Source organism: Hyalella azteca, unplaced genomic scaffold, assembly GCF_000764305.2.
Source record: "Hyalella azteca isolate HAZT.00-mixed unplaced genomic scaffold, Hazt_2.0.2 contig4947, whole genome shotgun sequence".
NCBI classification, from domain to species: Eukaryota; Metazoa; Arthropoda; class Malacostraca; order Amphipoda; family Hyalellidae; genus Hyalella; species Hyalella azteca.
The window spans coordinates 21,552-34,654 of record NW_025935155.1 but is presented as its reverse complement, the minus strand read 5'-3'; the positions used below and the strand labels follow the sequence as shown (position 1 = coordinate 34,654).

Here is a 13,103-nt window from a genome sequence, read left to right as displayed (position 1 = left end):
GCTTTCCATATCCGTCAGGTCGTAAGCTGCTCTGGTCTCAGGGACCCTCGGAGCGAAAGCGTTCCCGTCGCTCATCAAGTAGCCAGACCTCCTCCTCAGGTATGTCGGATCTCCGTGCTTATATTTGCTCTATAACTAACGGGAGAGTTTATATCTTTGTCTACTGACCGTAACTTGACGTACCAAGCCTGTATATAAAATAATATTACAGATGGTTAATAACATTTAAAAAAATTGAAACACTTAGGCTACTAAGGTTAAATCTAAAGATACCAGGCCACTAGATATAGTAATGGCATTGACAACGATTAATTTAACTGTAGACAATTTTCATGTTCAGTAAAAATTATTGAACACGTTTACCTAGACGTACATTAGTCCACCAAACAGTTGCTCAAAATTTGATAGCAGCGACAAATGATTTTCTCCGAATTATCCCGAATCTCCTGTAAATTTGCAACGCATTATAACCTACTTAGTTTGTTGACCCCCAAGGGTATCCACAATGTTTACTGTGTATCGATGACCGGCTCTGACGATACACTGATAAAGGTCACGATTGTAATGCCTATTGATTTTTCCAAGATTAGCTAGAAAATCCGTCGGGCGAACGCAGGTCATGGGCACCAAAAGTGCTACATAGGTGTTTGACCCCCAAGGGTATCCACAATGTTTACTGTGTATCGATGACCGGCTCTGACGATACACTGATAAAGGTCACGATTGTAATGCCTATTGATTTCCAAGATTAGCTAGAAAATCCGTCGGGCGAACGCAGATCATGGGCACCAAAACTGCTTCATGGGTGTTGCCGATCGCTCCGTAGTGATTTTCGCCTATTTGTGAGTTTCATTAAAAATTATTTGCCCATATGGGATTACAATACCAGACTCTCGTACGAATAGAAGTTTTTGAAATTGGAATATTCACTGGATAGTACAGTTTGTCACTGTGTAGAGGAGTCGGTGACCCACTCCCGAATCCGTGGTAGTGCATGGTGTGGATTCAAGATACTTCAATTGAATGCAATTTTTCTTGACCAGCCAGTAAGTCTTATTAACAAATTCTTTGATATTTTTCTTAATTAGGCGAATTTCACTTTTTGCGGACTTAATTTTTTAATGAGTTTAATGAGGATTGCAAGAAGCATTTAATATTCTTTCTGAGTTTTGAATAAGCATTATTCAATATCTAGTATTGAATGTTTTTAACTCTTGAAATTGAGATTTTGGAATGGCATAAGGTATTATATGTACACAACTCGAAACCAAAGCTTTAAATTAATCGAAAATAGTTTCAATCTCATAAAAAACAGTGGTTTGTAAATGGATAGCTTGAGACTCAATCTTCATGATGAGGCTATCTCTTCAGCTATGGCCAGTCTGGTAGCGTCGGGGCACCGCATGACGATGCCAGCGCAAGCTTACAGCGCAGCGCTAGTGACAAGTGACAATAACTATCCCAAACCGCCGCCTCCTTTGCTACCTTTAGTCCAGAGTACCAATGAACCATATGAGGAAGGCTCGCTCAGCGAGTCCATCACTGAAAGCTCGCACCAGCATCGTCATGCAATACATCGACGCTAAATGACATGTTACGGCTCCAGCTCTTAACAATTCCAGGCTCCAGCTATCAACTTATAAACCTTCGGTTTCTTCAGGACTTCGAAATTATTTTAGGGCATGTTTAGGTACAGGTGTTGAGTTTTATTCAGAATAACAATGTTTATACTTTATAATTACAAAATCTAAATGTTAGGCTTTGCGAAAAAACTTCACTGTGGTTGATAATAAATGTATATTCGAAACTTCGTAAAATTATGTTTAAATGGACCTATGAAACCTCAACATTTTCAACCAATTTTGAAATTCCACTAAAAGTCTAATTCTACTAATTGAGAAAACAGCGAGAAAGTTGTTAATAAGAGATACTCTCTTGTCTTCAACACCACCTGCATTGCAGAACAACTTCTGCCTAACTATACTAAGATTGATTTATTCCGGTACAAAACGAGCATTTATATGATCATGTTTGTCCATCGAGCCAGCGTGGGCTTTTTTCTGATAAATCTCTTGTGCCTTTATAATTTTCCTCTAAATATTTGAATAATATTCAAATACCCCAATATGACAGGTATACTGTTGATACGTAATCGAATAGCAAATATGTGTTAGCGGTACTTTAGGTTGCAGACAATCTCACAACGTTGCTAAAATATTGATTGGGCATCACGTATCGTGAGAGTGTAAGGTTTTTAAACAAGGTTTCTGCTCCAGACTGCGTGTTTCTTCATTTAATATTCACTTGTCAGTGAAATTGAAGAATCTTTAATTGAATTGTACCGAGTTAAATTAATGTTGATTATTACTTTCATGTAACGGACTTTCAGTGTATTGGTACTCTTTGCATAACTCCTTCATTACGTTTAAAGGTCTTTCTTACACCCGCGCAAACTTGGACAGAAATAACCTTGACACTTTACCTCTGTGGGTACACATGTAAATCTGCTAATTTCAGATAACAATTTACTTATGTTAGTTTCTGCCTCCCTCTTACCCGAGTTATTCGTAGCTTTATTCACAGGTATCTATAGATTATTTTCACCGTTTCATGCTTGTTATTTAATATGGATTGTACTCGTTGAAAAACTTTAACAAGGTTGCACTTTATTCATGCACGGACGCCTTGAAAAGAAAACATTTGGCCCTAAATCGATGAGGCCTCCAGAAGATCAATGCTGTCGGTGAAAGATGTAGCGATTGCGATGCCAGTGTTTGCATACATACGTTGGTACAAGCTACCTACAACCTTGCACATTATACGTAGTCTGTTTCAAGCTACACGAGCCTCTCGCTCGATGGCGTTCGATATATCGTCCTTGAATACAATTATTTTTTAGTTGTGAATGGCTTGTTCTATACAGCTGTGAGGCAGGCTTCACGCCTGCATGTCCTTCAGCATGTTTGATGACTTAGGGTTGACAATGCTGGATGATGGACTTACTTAATTCCGACCTACTCTGACGCATCCAGCAGTTCCTTACTTATTTTCCCGCATCGTATTCCCCAAATTTATCTCTTTATTCCTGTCCTCCTCGTGACCTAACTTTTATGGCGCTTCTCGGCCCATCGGCGCGCCAAATATTTGCCGAACTTGCGTGCAATATTGCGAACTTGTGAGCGCTCTTTTCCCCTTATTTTATTACAGTTAAGTATCATTCATTTTCACTGACCGACAGAAATTAGTATGTAGCCATCACAACATTTCATATAATTTATTTTACCAACCAACAACTTCTCAACTTAGCGGCACTTTTGAGTAGTGAAATGAGCTACATTCATTTCAATTGTTACCAAATTCTGATTATCACCATTCTTTCTCTGACAACTCAAAACTCGATCAATAGTGCTCGATGTGTGTCCTTTTTGAATTCAGGAGAGAAGATTGACCATGACCTCAGTTTTTGTTTAGACTCTCAATAGGTACCCATGAAAGTTTGTCAGTGACCCAGTAGTGTAGTGTTGCTGCAACCGATCAATGTTAAGTCTATTGAGGCTAGGCACCAGGCTTGGTGATGTAGTGTGTGAGGAACCTTGCTTTATGCGCCATTGCTAAACTTTACAGGGCTTACTATGCTCTCCATTAAGTGATAACGCGTAATTAGAATGACAAGAGAGAGTCGAATGATTTATTATAATTACTAGCTCTTCTCCGACACGTTGTGGTTCGGCTAACGCCTAACTTATTGTATTTGTTGCGTTAGCTGGCACTACGACATTTTTTCCTAAAGATACAGTAGTTATCAGACTATATTGTTACTCTCATCATTTTCTGGAACCCACTCGGCAATTTCTCCGTTTAAATGCGAATTTGCATTATCCAACACACCGATCAGGAAAATGCATGCCCGCTAATTTGCTTAAAATTGCTTGTTTCTCTCTGCTAGAAAACGCAATTCGTTTGGTCACAATTATTTTGCTTAGTTTACCCTGTTTGTTTATTATTCACCTCCCGCGAGGGGCGTTCACCGAATATAACTGACAGTTTCGTGACACGCGAGTCGTACTTATAACAGTTCCTCTCTCCCCACTCTGTGTATGTTCGTACACTCTCATCGCGCCCACATGCATTGCACGCCATCTCTCCTGCAAAACACTTCTCTTGACTGGATTAAATTTTTGCCCAGCGTTGTAGTCATTGAATTGCATTACCTGTATTCAGTTGTGGATTAGATGACCCTGATTGGTATGAGACATCCTCTTACAACTTTACCTTTATTATAGTTGATCTTTCACTGCGATGGAAGTACGACCGCCATTGTAGAATAACACCGCACAATTTTACTCTACCTTCTAATACATTAATTTCAAATCAAATAAGAAAGCTCCGTGACCAAAAAGACTTGGGGACATTATTTCTCGTAAGCGTTTATGCTCACGTAAGATTCTGAAGGAGTAATTGTGCTGAGAATTTATCTTTTATTTGCGATATCACGATGGCCCAGTGGATCCAGCCTTAGCACCTGCCAGTTTAACATCAGAATATTTTCATCTATCCGCATGCCATTTATACCCTATTTAATTGCATCAACACTCTCCAACGGTGCTATGCGTGGCATAATCGACTATTGCATTCATAAACTAACGTAATGCTATAAAATCGGCCATCTAGGCAGTTCAGCTCCCGGGTTGAAATCGAAACCGAGCTATTGAGGGTACGACGATTGATCGCTCTTGGCAGATGACTTTGGAACATCGTTGATTACGAGTTGATTTTGATAAAACGTTTGATCTACGTTGCTTTAACGTTGATTTTTGGAGAGATGATACATGTATCATATTATATAGTGGCCGTTGACGGCATGTATATGCCCAGACGGCTAACAATTTTATCGCGTGGTCTAAGCTACGGAAGTCGCGGGCAGAGCCGACGCTTGCATGGCGTGTGTTGTGGCGGTCTATAACGAACTTCGATGATCCAATGACTGCGTCTGCATAAATGATCCCCTTGCTTCGATTGCTGAAAGAGGGACATGCCTAGGCCGAAGCTATGTGTTTTTCACCCCATTCTATTTTTCTCTGTGATTTGTGATTTGAACCCAATTAGTTTTTAACATGACACTACATATTTGAATCCTATGTTTTGTTTAACTCTTATCCTTATCTATCTATTATGTTCGTTTCCCTCTATTTCATTCCCTCATATATTATCTCTATATTTTTTGCCAGTGTATGCTCAATTTACTTATTGTTCTAATCAAGTCCTCTAATTTACCTACGTTTTCACTTAAATCCTCGTCTGGTTATCACCGTATCAACACTCACCATTTGCATCTCTGGCGTCAGGGTCACCGCAATGTGCCAACGCCAGCGATCATGGCACCCCTTCGGTGCACGTAGCCAGCATCCGCTGGGACGAGATAGGCGTCTATTTCACCATCACCGCCTTCGTCATCTTCGCGGGGCTCGGCAAACTCGGTCAGAACAATTATTTTCATAACATTATTGAGGTTTATAAAACACTGCGATCGAATTATGTGGTTCAAGTTTGTGGCAGGTAAACTGTTAACCTATCGGCGAACTCGGTGAGAATTATTTTGTATTCTATATAACTTATGTAACCGATTTTTACTTAACTACATTAAATTCTGCGATTTAATTTGATAGTGAGTGAGCTTTTTACTAAGAACTAACAAATTTTTCGATTTTTAACTAACAAACTTATACCGTTTTTCCTTGTGTTCCTCAAGCTTAGTTGTCGAGCTGTCAGTATACTTCGAAAGGGATAAAAGAGAGCAAAATACTGAAGAGCGTTGATTTAAGAAGCCATGTAAACGATCGAGTTTGATGACCAAGTAATATCAATGAGTTTATTTGGTTGAGTTTGGTTTCTGTTTGACCTTTGTTGAGTTTGGTCTGTTCTGTTTAGTTTGATGACCAAATGAGTTTTGCGATTTAGTAACCATGTTCACTTTTCATGAGACTATATGTTCGAAGATTGCGCTAGCGTCAACACAGAATTTAGGCGATTACAAACTTTTACTGGCAATTGCCGCTACAATATTACAAATCAAAAGAAAGTACACAGGTCATTTCAGCGATAAATTGCCTAAGATTATGCTTAGAGAATTCAAAAAATTATAATCGATCTGTAAAGAATGAAGAAGATAACACGTGTTTACTTCGGTGGGCAGTGTTCCACAAGATGCACTGGCTGTCCAGTCGGGTGCCGGAGTCGTGTCTGCTCATCGTGCTGGGGGTTCTCATGGGAGGGATAGTTTTCCTCGCAAAGTAAACCTCGTGCTTCCTATTAGCGTATTGTGGAATCATCGTATATTTTTGAACTGATGCCTTATTTGAATGCAGCCTTTACCTACAATCCACTTGAAATTATGAAAAGATAGATTTTTCTTTTTTTTGCCTTGTCTTTTGCTACTTGATTTGGGTTTTAACTTGTGTTGTTTTGAATTTCGATATTACGAATTTCTGATTGTATTTTCTAACTAACGATGGAGCTGGACTCCAAAGCATTTTCTATAACGATGTGAGAATTTTTCTCAGATGTTGCTTCGCTTTTAAGTTTCTAGTGAATTTGTGATTCAAGAAACCGGGTGACATTAATGCTTGTAAACCTTGCTTGCCATTACACCTCTAAGCTCATTCTAAGTTATCGTTACTAGTTTTTGGCTTTTTGTTTTAGTTTTTCATTGTTTTCAGCCTCATTAATGGAAGCTTTTACTTTCATGTATATGTTCAAAAAAATAGGACTTGAATTTCCACTGATTGTATTGTTATCACTTCCACGGATAGGTATTGAGGAAGAGTTGTAATCGTTCTGTTACCCGAGCTTACATTAACTAATCTCATTAAATGATAAACTGCAATAGCTACTTGAATGTCTATATTTTAGCTCTAACTTGTCTGTCATGTGAAGGCTGACTTGGAGTTGCAAATCTCCCCTTTGTACCCAACAGGAGTTCATCCTCAACTCCTTCTTGCCCCAACATCGTCGAGTTCCCCAAGTTCACCAGCGAGGCATTTTTCCTCGTGCTTCTGCCTCCGTGAGTTCAAAATTACTACATTAAGTGAATAAAAATGAACAAGCAGAAGGCATAAACATGTCAGGGGATCAGGCATGAGCAATGCCTGATTTGGCCTATAAATTAAATTGTAGTTTGCGTCAATTGGCTGATTTGGCTCTAATTTTTTTAGTTATTGTAATTCTTATTCCGGCTAAGGCTGTCAATTTCAGGGGACCAGTCACGTACACTAATATGCTCGTATCGTCGGCGTCAATTCGAAGTTAATAGATGTTTATAGCTCTTGGGCTATAACTTAGTTCTACTTTTAGGTAGTTTATAGTCTTGTCAGTAAAATGTAATTTTTTTTACAACTGACAGCTAGGCCATACTATTATCGACCGAATAATTAATAACGAATTAATGTTGACTGCTATATTTCCCTTGCCCTTTTATATTGCACTCAAATTGAAAGCTGGAGTATTTGTAAACGAAGTAGGCGTATCGAGTATTTCCAAGTAATTTATATGACTGCTTTATAATTATAATAATAATAATGTAATTTCTTTATGATTGCACAGCATCATCCTGGAGTCAGCGTACAGCCTCCACGACCGCTCCTTCATAGACAACCTGGGCACCGTGCTTGTCTTTGCCATTTTCGTGAGTACTCAAACTTCAGCTACAACTTAAATTAATAGCCTTAATTTTTGATAATTATTTTAAACAATTCGCTTAAACTTTGAACACTCCTCGTGAGTACTCAAACTTCAGCTACAACTTCAATTACTAGCCCTAATTTTTCATAATTAATTTAAGCAATTCGATTAACATGTAAACACCCCTTTCTTATCATCAATTAAATCCTTGTCAGGATTTTAGAATTGACGTGGTTCCTGTCTTCTTAATATGGTTCAACGAAAAAGCGCTTTACTTGCGCCCGATCAGATGAATCAATTTAGTCCGACATGCTGTTCACGTATATTCATGTAAAAAACGTTTATTAAAACGTCAATTCAATGTTAGATTTATTGTAGCTTAGTTCGACATTCCTGAATTCCAGATGAATTGTGGAAGCAAAAGTCTGCGGCATTTGGCCCTAACATTTGAGTATCTATCTTACTTGCTTTTTCCATGTATTTCCCAAGAGGGTTTGAATCGTCATATGTGATACATTGGATGGTTTTGAATGTGTAAATACTAGGAAATAGATGACTACAGAATTAAATTATTGTTTTTGATCATGTTGCAGCAAAAATGTTTATAGACGGTTGTATAACTAGACGATGAAAAAATGTATGGATTCCAATCATTTCTATTGCAATTTATTGCTTCAATGGGTCCTAGTACCATAGATATAGAAATATCTGAGTAAAAAATTCTATTCCGATTTACTTACATTCTATACACAAGTGCGGAGGAAATCTACATGTAAAACTAGGTCATTGTTTTCATTTTATAAGTGTGTGTGAGGATATGTAGTGCTGTATCTAGTGTATTCTTGCTTTGATCCGCATTATAGGTGCAGCAACTAGCGTGTTTAAAGTAAACTACGACCCCTGTGAAGTTAACATGATTCATTGTTATTTGCAGGGAACTTTATTGAACATCTTCATCATAGGTGAGTTCTACTTCTATTATTTAGTGAATAAATGTAGACCACAGTCTAGATTTAGTGGGCCACAGGGACCATTGTATGAGGTGCTGCTCAGTATACCTTTTCTCGGGCAAAATATATTTCTTTGATAAATATCGAAACTTTTTACACAAGTCGAGGCTAAAAATGAGGCCAATATGAGTGTAACTTCTGCGAGCAACTGCACATTTTTACTTCAGTGAGTAACTGCAATCTGGGCAGTGGGAAACCTCTCTCTTATTCTCAGGGATAGCTGTAATTTAAGTCTAATTTATCTAACACTTGCGTGCACTTAATGCAACAGTGTAGACGCGCCCATCAATAGTTCTATATTGAACACCAATTTTAATTGTAAATTATGTCACATTGTTCTTGTTCCTTCGACCATCAATCATAACAGTGTAATTTATAATAGTAACTCAGTTGATACTGTGTTTCTGAATGAGTCCAAACCTCGAATGGAATGAAGATAAACCGAAACAAAGACCTTGTGAAAAGATGACCACACAAAACTAAACGAAGCTTCGTCGTTTTGTGCGGCTTTCGTAAGACTAGCGCTATCAACTCGCTTGTCGCTGTCGCTGATAGTTCCGTTGTTTCAAAGGCTGCTGCTTCAAAGTTCAAATAGACTCTATAGTTTATGAACCTTTCTCTCGGTTAGTTAACATTCCACTTTGTTGTCAGTTAGTGCCGTATCAAAAGTTTGTATTATTCGCTGTACATAACCGAGGTTTCCAATTCCCTTTGCAGATATTGCAAAAAAAAGGTTGTTATTTCTAAGAAACGACTTTATAATTTTGTTTGCTGTGGTTAAAATGGTCGGAAAAGGTCTTTTAAATTCGAGTAGGAGACTAGCATATTTATACTCGATGCTTTATTAAGATGGTGTCGTTTAAAAACGTGACATTCAAGTGGTTTTTACTTCTTGTTGTGACAACTATTAAAGGTCATGATCTGAGTCTAATGCCAGGCAGGGAGATCAAGGCCATATTCCATTTAATTTCAACGCTCACTGTAATTCTTCAGTCACGTACTTTTTGTACATTATATATATTCAACGAGTATGTTGTTACAAACTATTCACGATATATTCAACGATGCATTGTATTCATCTAGTCAAGTTTTTCAATGTTTTTACGCTTTTGATTTGAAAAAGTTCATGATATATTTCCTTTGTAAATGTAATTTGTTTAATTGTGAGCGAGAATACCTAAGATGTTAATTTTTATTGACAGGACCGTCCCTGTACGGGCTGGCCGTTGGGGGCGCCATGGGCAGTATCAACATCACGTGAGTCTCCAGCATTGTTGTCCCACTTACCAAATTTCTCTATAATATGACTGCATTATTAACTTGAAAACATTACATCATCATTGAAATAAACTCTTTTGATTGCTTTTTAACAATTGTAGTTTACAAAATTTAGGGGCAAATGAACGAACTCAAATGAACTCGTGATTGTCCGATCGTCGATTGATTTCACTGTTCATGAAGGATAGTCTTCTCAAAAACAAATATTCATGAGTTACGGAAATCAAAACCTACTTTTCACTATCGATGAAAGAAAAAGTATATAGATTTCTCGCTTCGTTCTCTAAATGGATAACAGAATTAAATTTTAGTTTATTATCATAACGCAAGGTTGCGGTAAAATCAATCGCTCTTTCTTAGCGTGTGTACGTCTGTTCTTAATCTATCTTTTTGCAGCCGGAGAATCATGTCTAATCCTGCAACAAAGAACAATCAATTGTAGCATATTGCTTCGTCTTGCGTGAAGTACTCATTATGAGGAACTCACACTGAATTTAATATTGGGCGTAGACACGCGTTGTGAGACGTGAACTCGGAAAAATGAGTCGAATTTTGTCTCAAAATCGATGTGCCTTTGCCTTTGTGTGTTTTATCCTGATTAAGTTTGTCTCGTCAAAATGGCGTATTAGTGTGGGTAAGAAAGTGTGTTGTTGTATGAAAAATATGACCCTAGCAAATATCAAAGGTTCAAAATGTGTTGTTGTATGGTCACTATGATCGACCCATTCAAATTTCTGTGTTTTGTCATTAACCTCATGAACGTAATGTCTGCACTGCACTGCAATTGTGTGTGAGGTTCGATGCATTTACCAGCCCTGATTCAAATCCTGTTTGAAATTTGAATACAGACTGACGATGAATGTAATGTGGATGAAAAACTGATGATTTTGCATTTAATAATGGGTGATTGCGCTAAAGGTTGGTTTGTATGAATATTCGAGGTGCCGTTCAACCTAAACTTATTAACTTCTACGCACTGTCTTGAAAAGCCTCTGTTTTCAATAGTTTTGAACCACACAATTAAATCTCGCTATTCGTTCTATGGTATAAACATTGATTTTAACAACTCGTCATTACTATTGATTATTTTACTTCCATTACGACGAGCGAGTTAAGAAAGTATTCAACGCTAACCTGACTATTTAACTTGTTAACTCGACGCTAACTTGACTATTTAACTTCAGGATGACAGAGACGCTGGTGTTCTCGTCGCTGATCAGCGCCGTGGACCCCGTGGCGGTGCTGAGCATCTTCCAGGAGCTCGGCGTCAACAAGGGACTTTACTTCCTCGTCTTCGGCGAGAGTTTGCTCAATGACGGCGTCACGGTCGTCGTGTACAACATGCTTGCTGTCTTCATGGATGTGCGTTCCCGTACACGACCGTGTGACCAAAAATATTGAAGAATCTATACCGCAACAATGTGACCAAAACTCTTGAAGGATCTATAGTTTTCTATACTTTATCAGCTTAATCATATGGTCATGTTAAAAAACAGAGCCGCGCAAGCTCGGATGGGAAACCCAGATGAGCGATTAAGTTTCAAATCTCGATGCTAATATTCATTTTTTGGCACACCAACCTCTGCTTTTGAGCATTTTAATTGAATGATTATTGTTTGTAAGTCATGGATAGAATTTTCGAAATAATATAAAGGAATTCATTACTGTGCTTTAATTTAAAAACGAAGTTGCGTTATGAGACTAAATTACGAATAATATTCTTTTAATCCTTCAGACCCCTCGTGTCGTTTAAATATATCGCTAGCTGCTAGGCAGCTAAGTTATAACTAGCATCCAGTTCATCGGATGTTGGATTAATTTTTTAAATAGACATCATTGCGCTACTAGCATTAATTTTTTGAATGAAAAATGTTTTGGTTTGCGCGGTGCAGATGGACAAAGTGGTGGCGAAGGATTATGTTCTCTCGGTGGTGGCCTTCTTCGTGGTGTCGCTGGGTGGTGCGATCATAGGAGTGCTCTACGGCTTCATCACGGCCCTCGTCACGCGCATCACCACCAACGTTAGAGGTGACCTATCATCACCATAGTAGAGGTGACGTGTCACCACCAACGTTAGAGGCGATGTGTCGGCACCAACGTTAGAGGTGACTCTTCACCATCAACGTTAGAGGTGACCTATCATCACCATAGTTAGAGGTGACTCTTCATCACCATTGTTAGATGTGACGTGTCGGCACTAATGTTAGAATTGATGTGTCAGCATCTACGTTGTATGTGATGCCACCACCACAGGAATCGTGCTTCACCACCGACCTTAAGTAGACTTCCAAACCACATACAACCATAATTACGCATAATGGTTTATCATAAAATCAGGAAAACTATAATTATTATTATGAGAATTAGAGTCAATAATCATCATCTATTCATCCGCCACTTTTAAGTTTTAAACCAGCAATATTAAGTTTTAAACCAGCAAGATTCGTCAACGGAGTATCAAGATGCTATTTTTTAATTGTATGGTTTACTATTGTGGATTATTGCTGCTTGATAATTGTTCATTTTTTTACATTTGGCTTCAATTTTGATTGTAGTGGTGGAGCCCCTGGCGCTGCTGGGCTTCGCTTACCTCGCCTACCTCAGCGCTGAGATGTTCCATTTCTCCGGCATCATCGGGTACGTGCGCTTAGCCACGTGCTACGTGGGGTACGTGTACTTAGCCACGTGCTACGTGGGGTACGTGTACTAGCCACGTGCTACGTGGGGTACGTGTACTTAGCCACGTGCTACGTGGGGTACGTGTGCTTAGCCACATGCTACGTGGGGTACGTGTACTTAGCCACGTGCTACATCTGGTACTTGAAATACGAGTAATTAGCAACGTGCTACGGGTGGTACGTCTGCTTTGCCTTGTGCAACTTGTATTATTTAAAATGTGTTTACTTTTTCTTTTAATTACTTCTAGTGATAAACGTGCTAACGCTACGTATCCTCAAGGTACGTGAAGGACTTTAATTTTTTTCTTGCATTTATATTAATAAGTTAACGCGAAGTTTCTAGGACTTATTTACTGCGGGTTCTTCATTTCTTCCTGATACTTGTTTGCTAGAAAGTCCGTACCTGCAATAAATTTGTGTCTATTTCCCCCGCCCTTGATGAATGGATTCACTCTTAAGT

At 38.5% G+C, this 13,103-nt stretch overlaps 1 protein-coding gene across 1 annotated transcript in view; it reads left to right on the top strand.

Annotated features, from left to right (window-relative positions):
- LOC108675073 overlaps positions 1–13,103 on the top strand; it is a 42,084-nt gene that overhangs the window by 14,731 nt on the left and 14,250 nt on the right. The window contains exons 3-12 of the mRNA XM_047880206.1: positions 19–99; positions 5,346–5,477; positions 6,194–6,290; positions 6,974–7,060; positions 7,600–7,681; positions 8,612–8,639; positions 9,890–9,944; positions 11,150–11,327; positions 11,858–11,993; positions 12,521–12,602. Of these exons, the coding sequence (XP_047736162.1) occupies positions 19–99; positions 5,346–5,477; positions 6,194–6,290; positions 6,974–7,060; positions 7,600–7,681; positions 8,612–8,639; positions 9,890–9,944; positions 11,150–11,327; positions 11,858–11,993; positions 12,521–12,602 (958 nt within the window). The remainder of the gene's footprint in view (positions 1–18; positions 100–5,345; positions 5,478–6,193; positions 6,291–6,973; positions 7,061–7,599; positions 7,682–8,611; positions 8,640–9,889; positions 9,945–11,149; positions 11,328–11,857; positions 11,994–12,520; positions 12,603–13,103) is intronic.